Genomic DNA, 27118 nt, shown 5'->3' on the forward strand with positions numbered 1-27118 from the left:
GGCAGTGGGATTCAACAGAAAAGTTCCACAACTAACCAACAAATTCACGGCAGCGTGGGAAGCGTCAATGTTACTTTAACACTCTCAGAGGCTCCGACAGATTTAGCCCCAATTAAAATGTCCATCCTCAACTCTGAAGATGAGGGTGTAAAAAACTCCATGTCAACCTCTCCCTGAGGGGTTTTCCACATAGTGCCGGGATCTGAAAAATGTGTCTGAGGTGGCAACATCAGCAGCACTTAATTGGTTCAAAATTGTCCTCACTATCTTCGAGATGCAATCTGTCTTTCTGTCTTACTAGAAACACATGATTGAAACCCTTTTTGTGGGTCATTTTGATAAGATTATTTTGACACCTTTTAAATTGATCATAAATTATTTAAGGGAAGTGCAGCTGACAGACAAGAACATTTATCTCATCAAAAAACAAACCAAAAGCAGAATAATACGTTCAATAATTCAACTGACTAGTAAAATTGTGAAAAGAGCTTATTAGCATTGGGATTCTACCAGCAGATCCTGTATAGTTGATGCAGTAGAAGTCGTTTTTCTTGGCACTCTTCTGCTCTTAAGATTCCACTTATCCTGAGCCGTGTCAAATTTTTACTTCCACGCTGAAGGTAATATGACATAACACTACCTTAAATTCCTCTTGCTTCTGCTGACCACAGTGGATTTCTTTCATAATTCAACCACAGGCTTCCAGAGTTTTCTCAGTGACACATACTGACATCTGGAAGATGCCACTTATGACATAACCCTCTGTCAGCTTTAGTAGTTGAGGTTGATCAAGTCCACATATGGGGTAGATTTTTGGTCGTTTTTCGTGGTGTGAAATAGTTCCCCATGAATTTTCTCCATCATTAGCAAAAAATGTATTGATACATGGCAGCTTTTTTTTTGCAAGTGACTGACATTATTTCATTACAGGGATGTGTTAAAATATCTATGAGTAAAGCACATGGTTAAATCATAAACTATAAGAAGTGGAAGAAGCAACCATGACAAAGGACACCTGACTCTTTACCATCTTATTTAGCACAACGGCACGCAGTAATACATTTTTTTTAGGTGACCCAGGTAGTGACTTGTCACTCATTACAAAGCACACTACACTAACGTGAACATTTAGCTGTTTTTAAGAGGACTGAAATCTTACGATTGGGACCATAAACTTATATGGAAAATGTCAACAGAGGTCAAACAAAGTGAGATGTCATCTGATTTTCTCAAAGATCTTCCATATAGATCAATCCAACGAACCAAATTTAACAAGCTGCCATTACTGAGGTGGCTCCCTCCCAAGCGGCAACCTCCGGTCTCAAAATATGAAACCCTTGTGGAAGTGTTATAAACTGCAGTTCATCTAGCATCCTCTTGAGACTGGCTGCAGAAACACAGGAAACCATATACACACCCATTCAAAAAAGACGATATTTGCAGCATAAATAAACATGTTTACGGAAACACATAGCTGTTGGCTAGGAGGCTCAAAAGCCCGCCTCTTTATCTCACACTGGATCGCAAGCAGTTAGGTTGACTTCAGCATTTCCAGCATGGCTCCAGCCAGTGATTGGCTTCAAAACAGCGCTTTAGAAACAGATAGTTGATGTCACGGATACTACGTCAATTATTTATACAGTCTATGGTCCCTCCTCGATGTCTCCCCAAGACATCTGTGCATCTTAATGCAAGTCCTCAGCAGTGATCTCTCTTCTACTTTTACCTTAACTTTCTATGTAACTTTACTTTTGACAGCACATGACGTGGAAGAATTTGTGGAGTTTTCTGCTGCTCTATCAGTTGTAACAAACCATAACTTTTTTAACTTTGCACAACATGCAAGCCTTTATTACATGAAGAGTCCCTGTGTATGAGAGCAGAAACTAGCCACACAAAGGACTACAATATCTTTCAGAAGTAGATCAAGAATATTATAATATTTGTAATTTTGCCCCTTTCAGAGTGACCTGTTGATTGAGATTCACATCATCTAATTGAGGTACCTTCATCAGCAGCTGTCTTACGCTTTTAGTCCAGCTATCCATACTGCTGTCACAGGCAGCAGCAGGTGCCCAGTTGCCTCCGCAGTAATGGCCGACGGCGACACACAAATTTCTTGCTGGATAATCTGAGTACTTACACACCTCTCTCCCTGCTGGTCATTGGAAGTAATGCAGGTTTATTACACTGCCGCTTTGGCTCCCTCGTCTGACTCAGGCTAAGCTCCCTTTTTGGGACATCTTCTTTGGGTCAATTTGTGCTGTACAAATCTAACTATCATCCATCCCAGAGACTCTGTTATAAATTGTGCTGTTAGTGATCCTCCTTTGTTTTATTTAAACAGGATCAGATGAATCTTTCCCTCGCCGCTTTTAGTTAATGAAACCAGAACACAGGGAATAAATGGGCTGTATATTTTGAGTGCGATTTTGAATCAAGCCCTAAAGTAAACATAATGAATTGCTAAGTCGGTGAACTCAAAGGCTGAATAGAGTACGACCCGGGGGCTTCATAAATAAAGAAGCAAAAGCAAACAATGGGTCATGTGGAGAATATATACCTTCACCATCTTCCCAATTAAAATTGGACAAATTAATTGCCTGCCTGCACACCTCCACTCACACACCATTATCCTTGACCACTTCCTCTTTTCTCTTGCTGTCTTCAGAGGACAATAGAAGATCAATACTGGGTTTAACATCTGCTGTTTGTTATGGTGATAGTGGTGGTGGGGATGAGAGAGAGTGAGAGGACATTTACAGAGAGGTAGTGCTGCTATAAGCTGTGCTACGCTGCATGGGAAACTGCAGTGTGAGAACATTTTGATAAGAAGTAGAAGGGTTACAGGGTTTATACTGTACAGAAGTTAGGGGTGGGATAACACAGAGTCTACTTCAGGTATTATTAGTATTAACTCTCCCAATCTATTCTCCTGGTGGATTTAAACTGTTGTTATTCCTGTGTTTGAGTTACTTTGAAACATTTTTCTAACACAGAGATAAAAATAGCTCTGAAAATGGGAACATGCTTTTAAAAACGTTGTGTTATCATTTTTGTTTGTGGAGTGAAGACATTCTGGACGGTATAGTTTGGGTTTCAGCTCCTCTTCTGGCCTTGTTGTTTTACCTGACTTTGAGGTTTGTGTGTGGAAAGTTGTGAGAACATTAGTATTATGTGTTATCCATATCTTAGTAAATTTGGCAAACGGAGCAAAACTGATTATCTCCCTCTCTCACTTTGTGTTTTTCTCCTCTCCGACCAAGCCTCATTTCCTCATTTCACCTCTCCTCTCTCCGCTGATTTACATAAAGAGTAATTTATTAGCAAGTAAATAATAGAAAATGTTTATTGGATGATCAGCTGCTGAGGGTCTCTGATCTCAATGCACATAACAACCAGCGGAAATCTTTATTCATGGCTGTGCTCTTGTGCGCAAGTTGCCAGTTAGGTAAACACATTATCAATTCTGCGGTAAAAAACTGAATCTCAGAGGGAAACCTTACCCTTTGTTCATGCTTCCCCTTTCACGCTCTGTCTGCATATCTGACTCCTTCTTTTTCATTGTCTGGTTTTGGTCTTTTCTCTCTGTGTCAGTCTCTCTACTCTTTATTCAAATAGAATATTGTCATAAAAAGAAAATCTCCACTTCCTGAAATCGTCTTTTGTCACTTTTGCATATTTGTGTTGAAAATGTGTCGCAGGTCTACACAGTCAAGATCATGATAGGACATATAAGTCATGAAGTTCTGTGGACGATGTACTTTTTCTGTTAACAAATGTTACACAGTGATTATCACTTAAATGAAGACATAAACTGATTTTTAAAAAAGCATTTATAATGTTATTATAAGTTTAGAGTTAGAATATCCTGCTTGCAACAGATTGCAAGAAACCATTTAGTTGCCTATAGTGAGAGTGTGTTTGTGTGGTTAACTCACCCCAGCTGGTCTGTCAGGTTCCACAGCACATTGGGTGTAGGCATTAGTGGTGAACCATCGTACAGAACCACTGAAGCTCCAACTGCCAGAGAGGACACCAGCCAGTTCCACATCATCCAGCCGGTCTATGGACATCACCAACACACACACAAACACACAAGCATACAACACAGTGGTTAGTTTATCTGGTGCAAACACTTGTTTCTCATCAACAGGGATAGTTGGGAAGCAGAATGTGCAACTCCAGCAGACTGAGAGTCAGGCATCTGAGCTTCACATGAGGGCTGGATGATATATGGTTTCACCAGTGCAACTGCGATGTGCTAAAGTTCATTTATGATTTAATATATTGGAATTAAATGGAACCACAATTGCAATGCATGCATGCATGCACAACAGTCACATCACAGGACTTGGGATGTCAGTTATATGACCTATTACATCACATTTCAGTCATGCTTTCAACAGTTTCTCATTTTTCACCGTTATTTAGGATCAAAGTCTCAAATCACTTTAATGCAGCTCTTTGCGACTGTAAAATGTAAACATGCATGAGACGCTGCTGTCGTCACAGATACCACACCAAACGCACGATTAAGCAACATGGATTTTAAGACAGTCTATTCCCACCCGTCCCAGTACTTGTTAATGTTGTTGGCACACATGCTGACATCTTAGTATCTACAGTTTAAGAGCATGTGGAGTGTATTTTTGTGAAATACACATGCAGAAGACACTGAGTTTTCGTTATTATTATTAAAGTTACTGTCACACGGCTAGTGATGCAGATTAAACATAACTTTAAACATCGTCAAAAATTACTGACAACATCTAAGTAAGTCAATTGAATCCATGAGTAAAGTTTACGAAGTAGGAGGGGAATCTATTTGAAAGCACAAAGTTAACTTTAAGATCCAAATAATTAAATTATGATTGCATAACTAAAACATTTAATTGTTCATTTATACATAAAACACATGACATGTATCTGGTTTAAATTCCTGTATGTTTTTATATCACATTATATATCACATAAAGAAAAAATATCCCAGTATAATTTTTTTCCAATATCGTGCTGCCCCAGGTCACATGACTGTATCACATGTTACAGATCATCTCCAGTGTATTTGAATGCTGATGGTAACGGTTAGTACTGTGGATAGCGTTGAATTGGTCAGAAAATCAATGAGTTGACTGATGGTAGGTGAATTAACTATTATGACAATCAATTAATCACTGAGGTCAATGACCAAAACAATTATGCACAGCTCTGACCTTCAGTACTCAGTGCTACTTATTAGAAAACCTCTGCATGTGTATGCGAACATGTGTGTGCGTGTGCGTGTACTTGGGCATGTGCGTGTACTTGTGCGTGTGCGTGTACTTGTGCGTGCGTGCGTGCGTGCGTGCGTGCGTGCGTGCGTGCGTGCGTGCGTGCGTGCGTGCGTGCGTGCGTGCGTGCGTGCGTGCGTGCGTGCGTGCGTGCGTGCGTGCGTGCGTGCGTGCGTGCGTGCGTGTTTGTAACCACACTCATGATTAGAAATGCATCGCTGTGCTTTACATATGCTTGCTCAAGAGAAAGCAACAAGAGAGCAGCATGAAGTTCCCCTGGTCTGTAAATATGGTTGCAAGTGTGTCGTTTTTATTGTTAAAAGGTTGTGCCTACCGTGGTGTAGTAAATGATGACTAACCCTAACCCTAACCCTAACCCTAACCCCTAACCCTAACCCTAACCCCCCTAACCCTAACCCTAACCCTAACCCTAACCCTAACCCTAAACCCTAATCCTAACCCCCTAACCCTAACCCTAACCCTAACCCTGACCCTAACCCCTAACCCTAACCCTAACCCTAACCCCCTAACCCCAATATCGTGCTGCCCCAGGTCACATGACTGTATCACATGTTACAGATCATCTCCAGTGTATTTGAATGCTGATGGTAACGTTAGCACTGTGGATAGCGTTGAATTTGTCAGAAAATCAATGAGTTGACTGATGGTAGGTGAATTAACTATTATGACAATCAATTAATCACTGAGGTCATTAACCAAGCAAAAATGGCATTGTGTCACTGAGTCAAGTCAATGCATTCTGGTTTAACTGTCAACACCACTGTGGGTTCTGAAACCCTCGATGGTCATATTTCAGGGTTTCGTATATGAACTGTCTTTTCACTGTAAACAAACAGCAAGATAGTCCGTTTAAGGAGTGACTTGATAAGAGTTGGTGTTCCTCTTATAAGATGGAAAAAACATCAGAGCAATGAACTCCAGATACCAAACTTGATGTGTTTCTCATTCAGGAAAGCTCAATGCCATCCATGTGTCAAAAAACAAGACTACACAGGCTTTCAATTTTTTTTGCATGAATAGGGTTTTTGTTTTTGAATGAAACCAAGTCTCAGTGGGAACAGCTGTTTGAATCAATGTTCCAGAAAAACAAAAATCACCAAAACCTGCTGAAATCTTGAATGACCAAAACAATTATGCACAGCTCTGACCTTCAGTACTCAGTGCTGCTTATTAGAAAACCTCTGCATGTGTATGCGAACATGTGTGTGCGCGTGTGTGCGTGTGTGCGTGCATGCGTGCATGCGTGCATGCGTGCTTGCGTGCGTGCATGCATGCATGTGTGTGTGTGTGTGTGTGTGTGTGTGTGTGTGTGTGTGTGTGTGTGTCTGTAACCAGACTCATGATTAGAAATGCATCGCTGTGCTGTACATATGCTTGCTCAAGAGAAAGAAACAAGAGAGCAGCATGAAGTTCCCCTGGACTGTAAATATGGTTGCAAGTATGTCGTTTTTATCGTTAAAAGGTTGTGCCTACCGTGGTGTAGTAAATGATGACGTCACTGCTGTTCATATTCCCATGGAGGATGTGTTCTTTCAAGTGTTGGATGAGCGTGCCCTATAGATTCAGAGACACAAAGAGAGAGGGGGAGGGAACATTTTTTAAATGCATTTATTCACAATTCTGACATTCAGTCTTCAAATTATACCAACATGTTTTTATATATTTAGAACTTCCGTTCTAAGTTGTGCAGAAAATGTTCCAAACAGCCCACCTTAGCACTTATTTTGACAAAAAAGAGCAATTTGTGTAAAGCGTGATTTATTCCACCGTCACAGACCCATCACAGTTTGACAGGTTATTATTGCTGCCGCTAAGTTGAAGCAGTAGTGTGTGCGACTCTGTGTTTTAGCCCAAGTTCCTGTTTGCATAAACAGGTGCTCCGTTTGTGTGTGTGCGCGTGTGAATGTGTGTACGTGTGCATATAATCTTTGGCAGAACTCAGCTGCCATACTCGTCCTTTGGTGCGTGCCATCTTGCCACTGACAGCATGTTAACAGAGCCGTAACAAAGCAGAAAGCACAACAGTGTCAGGGCTAATTGGGAGAGCCAGAGAGGACTGCCAGCGTCGCGATACAAAATGTTTTCACCAACGCATTACTGTCCAATTATCGGCAGCATGGGGAGAGAGAGGGAGCACAAAAGAAGGAGATAGAGGGGAAAACAAAAGGGAGAGGAAACAGAGGAAGCTAGAGGAGAGAAGAAATAAAGCGGAGGAAAACTTCCAGGGAGAGTCCCAAACTAGGAGAGAAAATGTAGATATGGATCGAGAAGCTAACATAAAAACAGACGGGAGGGTAAAAGCAGAGCAAGAAACAGAGCAAAAATGACAGAAGAGAGTTCACGTGTAGAGTGAATAGTTTGTGAAAAAAGTGTGAAAGCATTTGTTTGAGTGTGTTATTCCATTCTGAATGTTTGAGTGGTTCAGCCTTCACGGAACAGTCATGCTTTTGAAATCACACATTCATCTGAGCATCACATCACACCTCACACAGATGTGGTATGCAGCAGGATAAAATTGTCATTCATTCACTCCCCTGAGAGGGAAAATCTTAGATCTTCTGATGGAGGTTTGCTGCCACCCTGTGGTGAGAAATGCAACTTAAACCCCAGAGACTGACATACACATACTGTGTTAACTAAAAATAGGGACAAGAAAATATCTATAAAGGTATAAAGATATTGTCAATGGCTTTCATACCATTGTACCTCAGCTAGATCTCCTTGATAACTGTAGTAATTATAGTACACATTACATCTCTTCCATCAGCATTTAGAATTCAAGATCGTTTGTCACAGTTGAAATCTTCAAAACCACTTCATCAACAGTCGGGTTTGTGGTATTTTCTACAGTGGTTTTTAAAAAATCTTGGATTTATGTGAGAGAATGGGACACTTTTAGGCTTCTTACAGGTCTTCTATATGTCTGCTGTCGTTGAGGCCTCACTTTGATGGTTTAAGAACCTATACAGGACTGCATTTCAAATTCAGCTTTCTTGCTAAATCTGGCACATTAACAGCTAGGCTGATAAATAAGTGTTGTCTGACAATCACTGAGGAAAGACTAAGGGAGGGAGGGAAGGAAGGAAGGAAGGAAGGAAGGAAGGAAGGAAGGAAGGAAGGAAGGAAGGAAGGAAGGAAGGAAGGAAGGAAGGAAGGAAGGAAGGAAGGAAGGAAGGAAGGAAGGAAGGAAGGAAGGAAGGAAGGAAGGAAGGAAGGAAGGAAGGAAGGAAGGAAGGAAGGAAGGAAGGAAGGAAGGAAGGAAGGAAGGAAGGAAAGAAGGAAAGAAAGAAAGAAAGAAAGAAAGAAAGAAAGAAAGAAAGAAAGAAAGAAAGAAAGAAAGAAAGAAAGTAAAAGAAAAGAAAGAAAGTAAAAGAAAAGAAAGAAAGTAAAAGAAAATGAAAGGTCTCTTTCCAAGATCAAAAATCCACAAAAAAATTCAGTTCTCTTTATGATTTAATCATTCAGAATAAATGAGAAATTAGTTTAGTGCTGAAAAAAACCACCATCCAAACATCCATTCATTCCAAAAAAATCTGGTCATTTTTTTCTTGTGTAACATTGTGTGATATGATCAAAACTTTCTAAGCCAAAAAAAAGAAGCTTTAGATATTATTGTTAGGGATGTACACGTTTAGTTGACTGAGCGATTAAACGTTGTCACCCTCACTTGTCGGCACTAAAATGACTCACCTGTGAAGTGATTTTTTTTATCACTATAGACCCGAAATAACACTCATATTTTGTTGACAAGTTGTAACGTCACCCCCCACCACTAGCCCGAGCTGTAGCTCAGCTTCTGCCATTATGCTGTAATGCTCTATTACTCAAATGCAAACAAGCATATATTACAGATGACATCTCGTAGTACAGCATGGTTTGTCAGTATTTTGATTCACAGATCTAGAAAGTGTTAGACACACTGGGAAACAAATTTGACATTGTTTAGCTGTAGATTATCTGATAATGTGTGTAGCCATATTAGATAAATTGTGCTCAATTTTGACAGTTACTAGTGTTTCATTCATCTTCTTTTTTTTTACTATTATATATATATATATATATTTATTTTTTTTTTCATAAATCTGGCTTCACCTTCTTCTCAAACTGTCCACATGTGTATTTATATAAATAGTTTGCACTGAATGTAAAACTGTGCATGTTTGCCATCCCAGGAGAGCCTGGCAAACAGATGTGACCATTGTTCGCTAATGTGAGTGTGCATATGTGACAGCTGCAGCCCATCCACCCTTCTGGATCAGTAACAAAACTCTGAATGAAAATAGGAAGTAAGTTTTCATTTATTCCCTTCTTTCACATAGATTCACCACACAGGTGAATAACAACATAACAGGAGAGTCATTGGATCAGTCAGTGAGAATATTCATGAAATGTTGTAGTTAGTGTGTGTTTGTGGTGGCTCACCAAACAAGACAAAAATAGGGTAAGTGACCTGCAATTATAATTTTTGGCTAATGGAGACTAGCTTGTTTCTTACCCCTGCAGAGTGGACCATGCATTTAGGAGCTCCTGTGGTGCCAGAGGAGTACATAATGAACAGAGGATGACTGAATGGAAGTTGCTCAAACTCCAACTGGGGAAACTGGTCCCCTTCCCCGCGCCCAGATGCCAAGAAATCGTCTATAAATACACTGCAGAGACAAAACAAACAAACAAGGGAAATGAGTGAAAGAGGAACAAAAGTGACCTGCTTTTGGTCTGTTTAATTCTCTCTGTTATAACAGGTTAGTGCAGACACATTCACAGACACACTCGCCTGTTTGGGATCTTGGAGAGGTCGGTCTCCTGTTTGGAGCGAGCGTAGGGAATCACCACGACTTTCTTCAGGTCAGGCAGGCCTGCAGGGAGAGAAGAGAGACACTGAGGCTTTGTGTTTTCTTCACACTACAATCTTGTGAAAAGCAAAGATGGTTCCCAGAGGGATACTGGTGTTATTTTTCCTATGAACATGTAATATGTTCTGTCCCTTTAAAGAGCCTCCTGAACACATTCTTTAGTTAAGGGCTCAAATGTGCTTAGCAAGTCTCTGGACAGTCCTTGTTTTTGAAATGCAGCATCTGTTGTGTAATAACTCTAAATTCTACCATGGTTAACTTGAGCAGGTTTTAACAACAATTATTTGAAGAAGCCACATGTTTTATTTGTGAGTGATGGCTGTGGCTCAGTGGTAAATTGGTTGTCTCTCACTCTTGGGGGTTTGATTCCTGATTCCAGACCATTTATTCTCTTTGTGTTTTAAGCTTGTACCACACTTTGGCTGTTTTAAAATGTGCTATTTAAATAAACTTTATCTCAAATTGACACTTTTATGGATGCATTTTGCATTTGTTTATATGATCTAATGTAAAATAATTAGTCAGATCAGTTATGTGGCTGCAAACCTTTGACAACACTGGTCAGCTTCTCCATGTGGTCGTGTGTTTTGCCGTTGTAAACCACAGCAGCAACAGAGAAGATCAGCTTGGGTTGGATTTGAGAGAACCTGTCAAGGACACCCTGAAACGATTAAAAGAGAGACAGAGGGTTAAAAGCTATGAAAATAAAATGTAAGAGAAAGTTATCAGAGCAGCAGACAAGCATGAAGTCTGCAAAAGAATAACAGGAAATGAGAGTGATAAAATCTAGTGGAACTGTGACTCAGGAGACACACAAACACAGTATTTAAATGGTCTTGTTTTGACGGAGACACACACTAGAATGAAGTAAGAGTGAACTTCTTACAGGAAATATTTAATATCCTGCTGCACATAATCTATCTTTGTGTGGCTAACATAGTGAAACTTTTGTACATGAGAGTGAGCAGAGAGCGAAAGGACCCATGGCAGAGATCAAAAGTGTGATTACAGGGAGGAGACTGCTGCTGTACTACTGTGATGTGCCACAAGGGGCAGCAGATCATCAGAAATAGAGGCAGAGGCCAAGATAATAAAAAGGCCATTGAGATTAGAGTAACTGTAAGATTAAGTTAATAACACTCTGGCTCTTTCACATGATAAACACCTGAATCCCTCTTTACTTTTACATAAATGTTTGTTTGCATATGAGTCTGTTTCAATCCCCTATTATAATTCAATGCTGTAAGAAGGGGACAGACCTGAACCCTGCTTGGAAATGCTACTCTTATGTTTAAGTCAACTGTTTTATTGATGTGCTACAGCCCTAAAAGGAAAGCTCCCTTCTTCTTCAACATCAGATTGAATAGTTGTATTAAAGTTTTTTTGCACTTGGAAAAGAAACTTCTGTTTAAGAATGGAACCCCTTTTTGTAGGGAATGTGTTTCTATTCTAAAATCTTGTTTGAATGACCAAATATATTGACAAATAAAGTGTTGATGATATATCAGCAGCTATTTAATTAGCAACCATAACTAAGGAAATAAAAGCCACAATCAGCCCTCACATTGACTCCAAAGTCGACAGACGTGGAGCTCCAGATTGCTCCGATGCTGGCTGCTGCTAACATGGCCTCCAATGCATGGATACCATTAGGAAGGTAGCCTATAGTGGAAGAGATGGGTAAAAGAAAAGACAAGTTATGGTTGACAAAAAATCCAGATGTACAAACATTAAGTGTGTTAATAGATAATTAAAAAAATCATTTGTTTTGGTATTTTTAGCCATTGATTTTTGTGTGGCTGTTAAAAACATGAGTGCGTTAAAAACACAGTTGTTAATCTCCGTGAGAGAGGGCAGAAGAAAGGAGAGAAAGAAGGGAAACACAACAGGACAGTACTGAGCAAAAATCACCAGGACAACACATGAGGAGAGAGAATTGCAAGAAGTGAAAAAAAAGAGGGGGATGGAGAGAAGGGATGAATATCAAACAGGGCAGAGAGTCCACTTCATTCCTAACAAGCTGAACTGAGATCATAACAGCTGTCTGGCTGTGATATATTCCTAAATCAATATAGGAAATGGGGCTCAAGGACACGACACAATCCAGAGAGAGAGAGAGAGAGAGAGAGAGAGAGAGAGAGAGAGAGAGAGAGGAGAGAGAGAGAGAGAGAGAGAGAGAGAGAGAGAGAGAGAGAGAGAGAGGAGAGAGAGAGAGGAGAGAGAGAGAGAGAGAGAGAGAGAGAGACTACACCAGGGACAGTGAAGATTACTGCATAGAAGGGCAAAATCTAGAGATTCTTATCATACTTATTCTTTGTAAACATTCATTCCCACATTCATTTCATATACTATTGTTACTTTTACAGGAATATTTAACTATTAACTCAATCTTTTATATCAGTCAGTTAACACAACGTAAAAGGTAATACAGGAGCTCTCATGCTACCTGTTTACTTGATAAGATAAAGTATCTCCTCTAACATAAAACAACTGGAAACAGAGCTAGTTACACTTTAGCAGTCTGACTGGTCAAAGGCGTTAGCATCCAACCTGTCACTTCCTGTGAGTCATGCCTAATGAGGCTCATTGGTTGCCATGCTGACTCCTCCTGCTGTAACCAGGACGTTAAACGTGGCAGGACGACATCACCACTCTGTCGCACCAGCCCTACGGGCACTCTCATAAATTGTTATCTTCTTACACTGGACCAGGAAAAATAGCGTCATGGATCATGATCTTACTGCAACGCCCTGCTTGACTGCCTTTGAGGTTACTGCTATGAATCACTGTTATGCTATGCTGTTGTAATGTCAGAGCAACACACAGCTGATCCTATTTGTTTATACGAACACCTTTGACAAAACATTTAACCTGTAAATTAAAAAAAAAAATCAGATGTTGTTTACATCACTTCTTCATATGATACTAAAAACACTAACCATGACCTAATTTTCCTTTTTTGTCATTCAACTTTTTATTGCATTTTTTTTCAGTATTTCTTCATATCCTGATTTTGTAAAATGAGAACATTGTTGATGAAACAGCTATTTTTAATGACCCAAAAAGTACTGCTGTACAAGATTCCTCCCATTCAATTTCAAATTTTCGCCTGGAGGGTTCGCATCTTATTTCATAATGGTTAGAGAAAACAGAACAACTTGTTCAACATCAGCTAATATTTTTTTGAGCTGTGTTAATCCTTCCTGAAAAATGTTATGATGCCATTAATGAAAGTTCTTAACCCCTGTCTCACAATGCTTTTAATCTTAAAGAGGGGTTATTGTGCTTGTTTTCAGGTGTCATACTGTCCTTCCGATAGCTCTGAGCTAAAAAAAAACCCACACTACAAAACTTACATCTTAGGCACTTTAAACCCAGCACTCTCCTCCACTGTTTCCATGCAACAAAGTCATCATCATTGATTTAACAGGTGTTTATTTATTTATTTAAAATGACAAATTTGAGACACTGCCATATATTTCTGACCCCAAATTTGGGCCACAAAGTTTGGAGAGGGTAATAAAAAACTGAATTGGTGATGTCATGACTGGAACACATTTTGTGTGGGTTTTGTTTTGTTTTCGTGAAACTTTTTGAACAAGCTGTTCAGAGCAGCCTGTAGTCTCATAATGGGATCACTTCAACACGTGTTCAACATCACAATTTAAAACTTAAGCAGATTTATATCAACACCCAACATTTTAATCTGACAAAAAAAAGCAAAACAAAGTTCTTGATGATGGGTTTTTAAAGGTGTTTTATGTAAAGATGTGAAGCAACAAGCTTGTGTTTACATTTAGTATAACTAAAATCAAAGTATTGCATAGATAAATTAACCATTTTCTTCCTTATTAGACATTTGTTTCACTTTTTTTTAGTAGATAATGCATTATTTTTATTCTTTCATGTGTTTACTTGCTAATATTTTTTGAGGGTGTTGATTTAGGGATGCTGCAAGGATAAAGCAAGGAACCTAATGGGGAGTAAAGGAGATTTAACAAGGGTCTTACCCAGAGTTTAAACTCTACAGGTGCAATGTGGAGTTAGCATGGCTACCCGAATGACATTGAATTAATTTATCTTTATGACTTTCAGGTGAAATTAGACAGGAGGGTCACTGGTACACATGTCTTAGTCACCAGGTAGTCATTGGGTGGAGTCTGGTCTGATGTGTTGTCTTGTACATGGCATGTTAAGTACATCATGTCCTTCTGTAGCCAATATACTGAGGTCACAGATACTTAAATCTGTTTCCATTTTAAACTGAATTTTGCTGTCATTTCATATTAATCCTTTCATTACCAAAGCTCCCTGAAAGTGCTGAAATCAACTTTTGGTGCCACCATGGAGGAAAAAATCACTTCAAAGTTTCTCTTACGCTTTATATTCTTACTACTATACTTTTGTCCTGTTAGCACAGCTGTTCTTAACAAGCCAGGTGTCTCCATGAAGTGTGTGATGGTGCAACAACACTCACAGACAACAAGAGTGTGTCCCCTTAAAATATGTCGACAGCTGTCTTAGGCTCCTTTCAGGACCAAAGGTGACCGGGCCTTTTCTGTCTGAGCTCCCACCCTCTGGGAAAACCTATCCGAGGAGATCTGATTGGCAACTTCTTTATCCTCTTTTAAATCTCTTTTATAAACATTTTTATCAATGTGCTTTTACAAGTGATGTCACCTGAGCGCGTTTCAATCAAATGGTTTTTATCCTTTTTCAGACAGTATCACTGGCAGGATTAGATAATTTAATTTTAGTCAACTGCAGTCAAATTTATTTATAAAGCACATTTAAAAACACAGTAGAAGCTGACCAAAGTGCTGTACAATTATACATAAAAAGCACAATGCGAGACCAAACAAGCAATCATTTAAAAGGAGACAAACGAACGACAAGGAAAGCACAGCATTGGAAATGAGAACCTATTCAGGGCTAGAGGACTCAAATGCTAAAATATAAAAGTGTGTTTTGAGGACAGAGGGGGCGGCCCTGATTAAGGAGGGGTGGCTGTTCCAAAGACGCAGGGCCTTGACACTAAAAGCGCGGTCGCCCTTCAGCTTATATTTTGACCAGGGAACTGCCAGGAGACCCATGTCAGAAGACCTCAGAGGCCTGGAGGTTTTGTAAGGGCTCAAGAGGTCCTTTATATAGGGAGGGGCCAGACCATTCAGAGCTTTTAAAACAAAAAGCAAAATCTTAAAATCAATTCTGAAGCGAATTGGAAGCCAGTGGAGGGAAGCCAAGACGGGGCTGATGAGATCCCTCTTCCTGGAACCAGTCAGAAGCCTGACTGCAACATTTTGGACCAGCTGCAGGTGGGACAAGGCCGACTGACTGATTCCAGAATATAAAGAATTACAATAGTCAAGGCGGACAGAATGAAAGCATGGATTACTATTTCAAGGTCGATTCGAGAAATAACTGGTTTTAACTTTGAGATTTTTCGGAGTTGATAGAAACTGTTTTTTTTACCACTGATTTTACCTGTGAGTCAAAGGTGAGGGCTGAATCAGAAATAAATCCAAGGTTTTTAACAGATGGTTTGATGAAGTTTGACAGATCGCCTAGGTTATCGCAAATTAGTTTTGTGGCACCCTGCGGGCCAAAGAGCACGGCTTCAGTTTTTACATTTTTATATTTCTATGTATTATATTTCTGATTTTTTTGATTGTTTTAATCTTGTAGCTTTTGTTGTTTTTATTCATCCAACATTATTTTATTTCCTTTTATTTGTCTTTTGGTTTCTTCCTTATGTTTAAAGCATTGTATCCCTGTTATGAAAGTGCTACATAAATAATGATTATTATTATCATTTTCTTCTCTGAAATTCAAGTTGTTCGATTTCCATACTTGGGCAACTTTCATTTGTTTTCTACAGAGAATGTTATATTCTAATACAGCTACAAATGTTTTTCATTCATATGATTCAACAGTAAAAGACAAGGTGAGCAGTGTGTGTTTTCAGTTTTCAGGTATAATCTAAAGGTTATGCATTGCCCAGCAAGTGATCACGTATTACAGTGGATGGAACACCTAACAGATACAAGCTTGATAAGAGGCCGAGGGGTGATGCCAAGGATGTCAGAAGGTCAAGAAGGAAAGATAAGAATCTAAATTTAGAATACATACAGTTTGTGTGGATGTGTGTGTGTGAGTGTGTGTGTGCAGGGTTGGCTCATGTCCTGTAATAAAGCTTAGCTGGTTTCATCAGCTAAGTGCTCATATATCTCCTGGATTACAGACCCTGACAAGAAATTGAAGTTACAGCCAGGGCGACCGATAGACACCAGTGTCTCTTACTCACATGCACACATTGAAGTGAGCAAACACTTTTAGACACAAAGATTCCTGTTTGAACATGTGAGGAAAGTAGAAAAGAGATAGTGAAAAAAAAAATCAGGAAGTTGCTGACTCTCTCTCTTTCTTACTCTCTGAGGGTTTCCATGCTCCCTCTTCCTTTATATCCCTCCCTCCATCCCTCCTGTCATTCTAATGAGATTCCCACAGAGCTCAAGTCATTAAGCTAATGGATTTCCCTAACTGCAGTATCCATCTTCCCTCTGAGAACACACACACAGACTTTCACCCACAGCCAGGAACGCTTAATACACCTTCATGGAGAGCAGCCATATATGCCTGGCACGGTGCTGCTTCCAAATAAAACAGGAACATTTTTGAACATTCAAGGTACAATGAAGTTAGGCTAATTGATTTCTATTAAATTAACCTTGACTGATTATGTGAAATCAAGTCCTAGGGCTGGCTCCAACCGCCAAATTTATGACCCGTGTTCCCTCTTCTGTTGTTAACCACACTTATGAAAGAAATAACACACATTTACAGTAGCTGTTAGCAGGTTTAAACATTTTGTTCCTTGAATGTCTCTTTTTGTTGTCACATTTCCTCTCAGTATTTGACAGTAATTTGGAAAATAACAACAAAGAGCTTTTTCAGGACACGATCAATCCAACTTCACAAAAGATACGCTGCCTGAGAGCTTGAAGGCTGAGACATCTGTGATGCTTCTGTTTGACTACGTCTCTGAAACTGAAGCCCCTGATACTGACACTGCATAAAACAGCTCAATACAGAGTATTGTGTCAAAGCTCGAAAAGTGGTGGAAAGCAGGAAATGAATCAGTGACGGATCAGTCTCAGTTTGACATTTATGTATGTCATTGTTTGGTTAACTACGGTGGCCCTGAAGTGCAAATCACAACTGCATATCAGAAAACACAACGGCAAATCAGAAAACACAATGGCACCAGAAGAAGTAGGTACACTCAGTCCAATCAGCGATGAGTCATGTCCCCTGAGGGTACCTTTTCCTTCCCGTTTGGTTAATGCCATTGTGTTTTCTGATTTGACGTTGTGTTTATTGATTTGCCGTTGTGTTTTTTGATTTGCAGTTGTGTTTTCTGATTTGCCGTTGTGTTTTCTGATTTGCCGTTGTGTTTTTTGATTTGCCATTGTGTTTTCTGATTTGCCGTTGTGTTTTTTGATTTGCCATTGTGTTTTTTGATTTGCCGTTCTGTTTTCTGATTTGCCGTTGTGTTTTTTGATTGCCATTGTGTTTTTTGATTTGCCGTTCTGTTTTCTGATTTGCTGTAGTGTTTTCTGATATGCAGTTGTGATTTGCACTTCAGGGCCACCGTAGTTAACCAAACAATGTCGTTGTGTTTTCTGATTTGCCATTGTGTTTTCTGACTTGCCGTTGTGATTTGCACTTCAGGGCCACCGTCGTTAACCACATTATACAGGCTTTGAATTAGTACCAACAACCAAGTTTATCACGATCAATGGAACTGTTGAGTAGTTGTGTGAGTGTGTTATTAATTCATCCCTCGACTGTTTCTTGGAAACAATGAATGTCGATGGAAGAATTGACTTCGGTACAAGGAAAACAAACACTACCAGTCAAAAGTTTGGACACACCTTCTCATCCAATGGTTTTTATTTATTTTAATTTTTTTCAACATTGTAGTTTAATACTGAAGACATTAAAACTATGAAATAATCTGGTTTTGCCATAATATGGATTACAACAGTAGTCAAATAGGGCTATCCATTGTGTACTAACCCTACCTCTGAACAACACAACTGATGATCTCAAACACATTAAGAAGGCAAGTCATTCTACAAATGAACTCTTGACAAGGCTCATGTTAATTAGAAACCATTCCAGGAGACCACTTCATGAAGCAGACTGAGAGAATACCAAGAGTGTGCAAAGCTGTCATGAAGGAAAAAGGGGGCTACTTTACAGAATCTAAAATATAAAACATATTCTGCTTTCTTTAACACTTTTTGCGAATTAAATAATTCCATATATGTTCTTTCATAGTTTTCATGCCTTCAGTATTAATCTACAGTGTTTCAAATAATTAAAATGAATACAAAACATTGTATGAGAAGGTGTTTCCAAACTTTTGACTGGTAGTGTATGTAATATAAATTTGTGAGCAGGTAGCTTGACATTTGATCAAACTTGGTCATCTGTGGTGGCACGGTGGAGCAGTGGTTAGCGCTGTCGTGTCACAGCAAGAGGCCAAATCCCCGACCAGGCAAGAGCCTTCTTTGTACTCCAAAGACATGCTCGAAAGGTTAATTGCTGACTTCAACTTGTCCGTAGGTGTGTGAGTGAGTGAGTGAGTGAGTGAGTGAGTGAGTGAGTGAGTGAGTGAGTGAGTGAGTGGTTGTTTATCTCTATATGTTTGTCCTGTGATGGACTGGCGATCTGTCCAGCTTGGGCCCTGCATCTCACCCAATGACAGCTGGGATATGCGACCCGAAATAAAGATAAACGATGCATGGATTTGGCAACAATTTCATCACAAATCTGACTCAGGAAGCAATTAGGAGGCAAGAATTCGCAGATTTTATCAACATGCACACAGGCTGGACTCTAAACTCCAGTTTAAACTTATTATTATAATCATTGTTTTAACATTTATTTATCTTATTTATTTTTTGTATTTATCTGATCTTGTTTAACTTCAGCTGATTTCTAATTTTGCTTTCTACCATTACTTATTTTAATTCTATTGTATTTCTTTTAATTTATCTTTTATTATTATTTTGAAGTATTTTTTTCTCATGATTTTGTCTGACATTATTTTACCCATTTCTGTTGCTTTCTGTTTCTCTTTGTTTTTGTGAAGCACTTTGAGCTGCATGATTGTATACTGAAAGGTGCTAAAGTTGAGTTAAACTAGTAGAAGTATAAAGGGGTGTGTTGTGATCAGAAAACCTGTTAAAGCCACCCAATGGTCTGATATACTTTTGTTTACCAACATTTGAGTGATTAACCTCCATAACCTATAGCTCTGATTGCTCAATAAGCATCTTCACAGGCAGCAATGCAGCAACAGGCTACATAACTGTGATAAGCTCTACAAAGCATTTCGCACATTGATTATTTGATAACAAAGTGGGCTGGCCAAAGAAAATAACATGTATTTAAATGCCAGTTGCTGCAAATGCCCTGCTTAGTGGAAGTGAGTAGTGCTCAGTTTGGGGTATGAATGAGAAACTCTGGATCAATGTTCTGAGTCCTCCCTGTACAAATATGAACTCTGAAGAAATAAATGGTGACATTCAGAGAGAGCTGTAACCTTTGCCAAGACGGCCAGTGCAGCAAACACAGCTAAAAGAGCTTGTGTCCAACTCACACTGCAACAGGCTTAAAATAGAGAAGAAGAAAGAAGTGAGAGGGGAGGAGATGGTGAAGAGAGACTGGAAGACAAATGATGAAAATACAACAAGAGGAGAGTACAGAGTTGGTATATTTGCTGATTTGGTGATGCTGATGACATCTTGCGCCCCCCTCCCTAAAGGGACATTAATCTGAGACTCACCTACAACCCTGTCTCCGGTCTTCACACCCATCTTCCTCATGGCTGCAGCAAACAACGCCACATCACGCCTCAGCTCCCCAAATGTCACCTTCACGATCTCCTCATTCGCCTCCGCTGGGTGTCAAATACAAAATATGAGCAAGTGAGACACAAACACATAAACAGAGATGACCAAAGATTCCATCAAAATCCTGAACTCATTCAAAAGCAAACCAGACATGAAGACATAAATAGAGATGGATGGTGTGGCGGAACGGAGGACAGACAGGAACAGTCTTGTTGTCTCTTTAAGTAATAGTTTACTGACATTTACAGAGGCTGCACAGCACTGTGACCAATGGGCCTTGTCATAATCATATTAAGGTTGTGTGTGTGTGTGTGTGTGTGTGTGTACATGGGCGTGCAAAAGCCCACTGTGCCTCTTATACACACAGATAGGGTGATAAAGAAGGGTCTATCCATTAGCATGGGACAGGTCTGGGAGATAGAGCGGGCAGGAGCGGTTAATCTAATAACATGCTGACGTGTGCAGCCCTGCACTCACTGCTGCATCCATTCTGCACTCCCTTGATTCTCTTGTTTCACGCTTGGATTCATACATGAATATGTACACAGGTTTATTCATGATTTTTGCAGAAAGAAATGTGGAGATTAGACAGGACAAGAAAATAAAATATGCTGAACTCGGAGTGAAAAATGTAACTATGATACGATAAGATACGATAAGATACGATACGATAAGATACAAAATGATATAATACAATACAATAGGATATGATACGATACGACACGATACGAAATGATACAATACAATACGATAAGATACGAAACGATATAATACGATACAATACAATACGATACACTAGGATACAATACGATACGAAACGATAAGATAAAATTAGATACGATACAATACGATAAAATACGATACAATACGATACGATGCGATACGATACGATATAATACAATACGATACAATACGATACGATGCGATACGATATAATACAATATGATACAATACGATAAGATAAGATAAAATACGACACAATACAATACGATATATTACAATACAATACGATACGATTCAATACATGACAATACGATACGATGCAATACGATACAACACGATACCATATGATACCATTCCACCCCATTCCATACCATACCATACAGCACCATACCATACAATGCCATATGATACCATAAACTTTGTTTTATCCTACTCTACCACAATCAAGTGAACTGGGTGGAGAAACAAACATTGCTTGAGGCACACAAAAGATATCAAAGACACCTGAAACTGAAACTGAAGTGAGTAGAAGAGTGTTTATAAGGGGCAAATAAAACAATAACACAGTGCAGTGCTGTGCTGTACGGTGCTAAGACCCAACAAGTCATATGAGAAAGTGCAAAGCTGTAGCAGGTGAGTTACTCTGTATCAAAAACCCTCATACACCTCATATACTTACTTGCAGCATAGAGAGCTACTTTGTCCTGATCTGCATGTTTGAGCAGGTTCTCAGCGTAGTTGAGCCGAGCCCCTTTAAACCACTCTGGAACATCTGAGATCCGCTTGGAAACATCCACAACCTGGTGTAACACCCATTAAACACACACACACAGAGAGAGAGAGAGAGAGAGAGAGAGAGAGAGGAGAAACACAGTACTGTGAGTGACTGGCAAAGCTTTGGTGCTCTTACTGTCACAGATTGAAGTCTCATACTAAGTTTCTGAGTTGGGCTCTGAAATAAATGTGACCAAAAAAATAAAAACTGAAAACATACTGCTGAACACGGATCTCTTTACTGCTGCAACCGCCTTTCATTAAAGTAAAAGTAGTCATAAATATCTGTGGTTACACTGGGGTTTGACAGCCCGGTGAAGTTTCTATCACTGCAAGAACATGTTTGATTGACAACATCTTCCATTTGGTGTCTGCTGTGATCTTACCACAGGATCGAGGGTTGACCTTAAATGTGTGTTTAAAGAGAAAAGAACACGTGGCCGATGTGACGTGGAAAGTGTCATTCATGTGTACGATAAGGGTGTGTTGACAACAGTGCACAGCAGCTTCAGCTCAGACACCATTTATGACAGCAACCATCAACTTAAAAGGCTACATCCTGGACTTACGGAAAGTAAAGAGCATTGTAAACCACTCTATCAATGAATACACACATAAAGACGATTTAATAACACCTCATTTTACAAACTAGCTTTTCAAAGGAGCACTTTAATCTCAATAAATGAGCTTGATTGACAGGCTTGGTCTTAACCATTAAGGCTTTGTATTTCAGACAATATGGGGAACAAAATCTGCTAAATGTGTCAAATTTGGCTTCACAGTTTTTGCAGGCAATTTTAAAGGGAGCATCAAGAGACTTAACGAGTTTCATGAATTAATAATGCATCTTTAGTTCGTATGAATCACATCCTGTTACTGCCTTTTCACTGGAAATGATGACAGAGAAAGACACAACTCACACCACTGGGCCAAAATAGTATAGGAGACTTTATCTAAAATCTGAAACCCCAGTAATTTTCTGCTGTCAACAAGAACAAACAGGATCAACAAACTGTAAGTGACATGCTCTTTAGTGTGAACAGACAGACCAGCTGTAGATCGCCTCCCCTTATCACTAGATCAAGCTCAGGTACACTGCAACACTAATGAAGGAGTTGGTTTGAGTTCTGACCTTAAAAGAAGTTGAAATTTACAACCACTGAAACAAGGAAACTCCAGAGAGCTTAAATGTCTGCCGTAGTATCTGTTTTATGAGACACCTCATGCTACCTTTTAGACTTGAATATTTTTTAATCATTAACTTTCTTTTTACACTTGTAGACAGTCTGCTGCTGCAGCCGTGCCAGACTCTCTTGATGTTTAGTCTTTGGTAATAATTCAACATAGAGGACGGACTAGACCTGCTCTATTTATAGAGCGTCTTGAGATAACATTGGTTGGGATTTGGCGTTTTAGAAATAAAGATTGATTGATTATAGATTTATTGATTTGATAACATTGTGCCACCTGAGTTTGCACTCACCTCTTCATACGGTTTGGAGCTGAGGACTCCACAGAAACGCCACACCTCCGCCCAGAACTCAGAGTAACTATCCACCGACCACTGGTACAGGTCATTGTAGTTGACTTTAGGACAGAGAGTATATAGTAAGTTAGTACAGTTTTACAACAACAGAATTACTTATAAGTGTTATGTGGAGTGGAAACCTTGAATGTGCAGCTACTGTAATTAGCTAAGTACAAGAAAAGATCACACATTAGCACAATTATCACGATGGGAAGTTTAAAAGTACTGATATCAAGGAATATCATTGGTGGAAATCAGCTTCTGTACTCTTATATGTTTCACGAATAACCATTAAATACACAAAATAAAACTGTCTTTTTCTTACATATATCCATTGAGGACAGTTTCTCATCTACAAAGTTTGATTAAAAAGTACATTTTAAGTTTATTGCTTCATTCAGGAGGACTCATGAAGAGTGAGCTCTGGCTAAGGTGACCTGGTAAACATTGTCAAATCTCCATGAATTGTCCAACAAGGTGGTGCTGGATCATTTTGGTTATTTTATGGCTGTTTCTAACTTAATTACACTTAATCACAACCAGTTATCAGCTTGCCTGTGTCTTTGAATTAAAGTAAATCAGAAAAATCTGAAATTCTCTTTGTAGGTTGTTTTGTTTTACCTGAATATGTATTTCTCAAAAATTCCCAAAATTAAATAAATAAATAAACAACAGACACTGCAGCTTTAGCTCAGACACCATTTATGACAGCACCAAAAAATAAAAATAAAATAACAGTAAAAATCAACATGTTTTTCTGAGGAATAGCTCTGTTGAATACCCTTTATTCCTAATCTTGCAAAGCCTTTCAAGGGAAATGTTTAACACTGCAATGACTTATTTTACAATGTTTTGATCAAAAAAATATATAGGTATTGCCAACTATTTAGATTTAGAATATACAGTTATAAAACACAGTTTTTCAGTTAAACATGTGTCTCAAATGAAACACTATGAAGCTATTATTTGTCTTGTATAATAGTATTTGAAGGGTCTTTCAATCATCTTCAGAAGTTCTGCAAAATTGTAAGGAGCATTTTCACATGCTTTGACATTTCATATTTCACCTTGATAAATCAAAGTAACTAAAATAAACATAAGCTGCAGCCCTAGAGAGGCTTTTAAATGATGATCAATCTCCAGTGATCGACATGCAAAATAGAAAATGATGCATTTACTTGAAGAGGGAAATGAGAGACAAAAGGGATCAGACAATTTAAAGGAAGTGATTATAATTATGAAGATGTACCTGCTTTTCTAAAAAATAGCCTATATAATTACATATAATCATTTCAAACACCTGTATCAGCTGTGTACACTCCCTCTCCCATCCCTTCATCATTACGTAACCATCCTTCTCTCTGTACCCAGCAGGTTTTTCAGCTTTCTTCGTTGACAAGGTATCAAATAAACAATTACAACATGCACCTTTATTTGATCATAACTGAAAAGAGACAAGCCAGTGCACGACCCCGTGTATCATTATTAATATATTATTTATACCTGCAGAGTCATGTTTTATTGCTGAATCACCTGCTCTTTAATGATCTATTTAAAAAGCGACATAGCTGCACAACAGAGCTGGCTTAAACACGGCATTGTTCAGCAGCTTCAGACAGTGGTCATACAGAGGTAATAACGCTACATATTTTGAAACAGATAGCAGTGCATTTGATTTTCAGCTCAGACAGCCAGCTTCCTTTGCTTCTACCTCCGTTTTACATTCACTCAAACCCTGTCTCCTGCTCTGTCTGCGTCTGACTCTTCTTCTATCTCCCTCCCTCCTCTCTACTCACCCAGATTAAGCCCGTAGTCTCCGTTGACCTGTATCCTAAACTTGTCCATCTGTGTGTTCCTCTTAGAGTCCGGGTACCACAACACCTTGCTCTCCATATCCATAATTGTCTCGCTCTTGCCCTCTGTGTCTTTAGACATCTTTGTTGCGTCTCTTTGTTGGCTTCTAAACAACGTGTAGTGTGAGCTCTGGAGCGCCTCGCTTGAGCTACCTGTCCCCAGAGGTGAGGGCTTGTGTCGGATCAGATCCCGGCTAGCTGCTTAGTTTGAATAGCTTGGGACTTACAGCGCTACAGCTAGCAAGGCTCACTGTCAAAGACAAGCGTGGGGCTGCCTAGGAAAACTGAAAGGCCACACCCCTGCGTCATGACGTAGCAGGACAAGCTGCGTTCAGGAAGCGCAGTGTGCTAAGCAACATATTATACTGTTACACAAAAGCTCCCAGAATTAGAAATAACACCTGCTTTAGAGTAAGGAGCAGTTAACCAGTTACCATAGACCAGGGGTTCCCAAAGTGTGGGTCTGGACCTCCTGGGGGTCGTGAGATGTCTTCTAGAATGTTTTCATTTTTGAATGATCTAAAAATACTACATTTTACCCGCTATAGTAAAACATATTGACAGAAATAGTAGCTAAACTTTTAAGAAAACCTTGAAAATAGAACATTTAATGGGTTTTCTTCCTTTCTTTTTGCCACATGACTCCTAAGTTTAGGGTTAGTCAACATTTAATTATCAAAAGCATCAGCAGCAGTAGATTAATTCATAACGGCACAGGAAACACAGCCACATGCTCACATAGGTAGGCTAATGGAGCCACATTAAGTCACTTTGAGGTACAGTGGGGGTCACGAGTCTTTGGCACCAATATTTTGGGGGTCGCGGCCTGAAATGATTGAGAACCTCTACCACAGACTGTATGAAAAATGGACGTAGTATCCGTGACGTTATCCATCTGTTTCTGAAGCGCTGTTTTGAGGCCAATCGGCGGAGGCCATAGACTGTAAATAAAGGCGACAGCTGTCGAGCGATGTGAGGTAAAGAGGCGGGCTTTGAGCCTCCTAGCCAACAGCTACAGTGTTCCCGCCTGTCAATGAAGCTAGCTGTGCCTCTCATTGGAAGACTCGTAATCTTAATAGCTTCAAAATTGCCTCGTTAGAAAAAATTCACACCCGTACAGTGTGTGCCGATCAATCCATGAGCTATCCAGACTACACGTTTTTTGTACCAGGCTGTAAACATGTTTATTTCTGCTCTAAAGATCGGCTTTTTTGAATTGGTGTATGATTGGTTTCAGGTACTTCCGGAGCCAGCCTCAAGCAGAATCCTCGATGAACAGCAGTTTTTAGCACTTCCCCATTGGACTCATATTTTTAGACCGAAGGTTGGTGCTTGCCCTTTACATTAGATAGCAACTTGAATGATATTAATCCTAATTCAATAAGATTTAATAAGATTCAAATCACTAATCATGTTAGATGATACTGTAAATGGGTAGGCCTCCTTGGTTTTTTTTTTGTGAACAACTTTTTTTATTTGTTTTTTAAAGGTAAACAGCACTTTGACAAGTGTAAAGGCTCAATGCAATCAAAAACGCCTGCTTTAGAGTATTCAAAGAACATAAATGAGAGCATATGACAGTTAAGGAGCCTGTCTTTACATTAGATAACAACTTGAACGGTCTTAATCCGAATTTAATAAGATTTAAGATTCAAATCACTAATCACGTTAGATGATACTATGAGTGGGTAGGCCTCCTTGTTGTTATTCAATGTATTTGACAAAAGGAAACCATTGATCTAAAGCAGCTTGAACCTCATTATTATTCTACTGTAATTAGTTGGCAAATATATTTTCCTAGTTGCTGTTTTGACCAAAGTGTAAATAAATGACAGTACAGATATTTAGACGATAGCAACCCTGAATTGATCTACTCAGTACTGAGATGGCTGTCAATTGAGTATTTTCCAACCTGTATGTAATTGAAAAGGCTTCTTTTTCTATGTCTCGATTACAATGGCTAATTTTTATTAATTTCATTTCATTCACACTGATGCGACAAGTTAAACAAGTATAGCTCATGGATAGATGGATGGATGGATGGAAGGACATGGCGAATTGTGATACTGAAGTAGTCCTGATCTAAGTCAATATAGAATATGTTTTACTTTGTGTCCAAACTATGATCACTTTGTGAAATATGATGCTATGGTATAAACATCTAAAATTG

At 39.2% G+C, this 27118-nt stretch overlaps 1 protein-coding gene across 1 annotated transcript in view; it reads right to left on the bottom strand.

Moving 5' to 3' along the window:
- Positions 1 to 25244, bottom strand: part of aacs (acetoacetyl-CoA synthetase) — a 61185-nt gene extending 35941 nt beyond the window's left edge. The window contains exons 1-10 of the mRNA XM_034693021.1: positions 24892 to 25244; positions 23051 to 23154; positions 21473 to 21593; positions 20004 to 20117; positions 11712 to 11809; positions 10694 to 10808; positions 10069 to 10150; positions 9790 to 9943; positions 6768 to 6848; positions 3942 to 4066 (exon numbers count right to left, since the gene is read on the bottom strand). Of these exons, the coding sequence (XP_034548912.1) occupies positions 3942 to 4066; positions 6768 to 6848; positions 9790 to 9943; positions 10069 to 10150; positions 10694 to 10808; positions 11712 to 11809; positions 20004 to 20117; positions 21473 to 21593; positions 23051 to 23154; positions 24892 to 25030 (1133 nt within the window). The 5' untranslated portion in view covers positions 25031 to 25244. The remainder of the gene's footprint in view (positions 1 to 3941; positions 4067 to 6767; positions 6849 to 9789; positions 9944 to 10068; positions 10151 to 10693; positions 10809 to 11711; positions 11810 to 20003; positions 20118 to 21472; positions 21594 to 23050; positions 23155 to 24891) is intronic.
- Between the last annotated feature and the right edge of the window lie 1874 nt (positions 25245 to 27118).

The sequence above is a fragment of the Notolabrus celidotus genome, chromosome 9, assembly GCF_009762535.1.
Source record: "Notolabrus celidotus isolate fNotCel1 chromosome 9, fNotCel1.pri, whole genome shotgun sequence".
Lineage (NCBI taxonomy): Eukaryota > Metazoa > Chordata > Actinopteri > Labriformes > Labridae > Notolabrus > Notolabrus celidotus.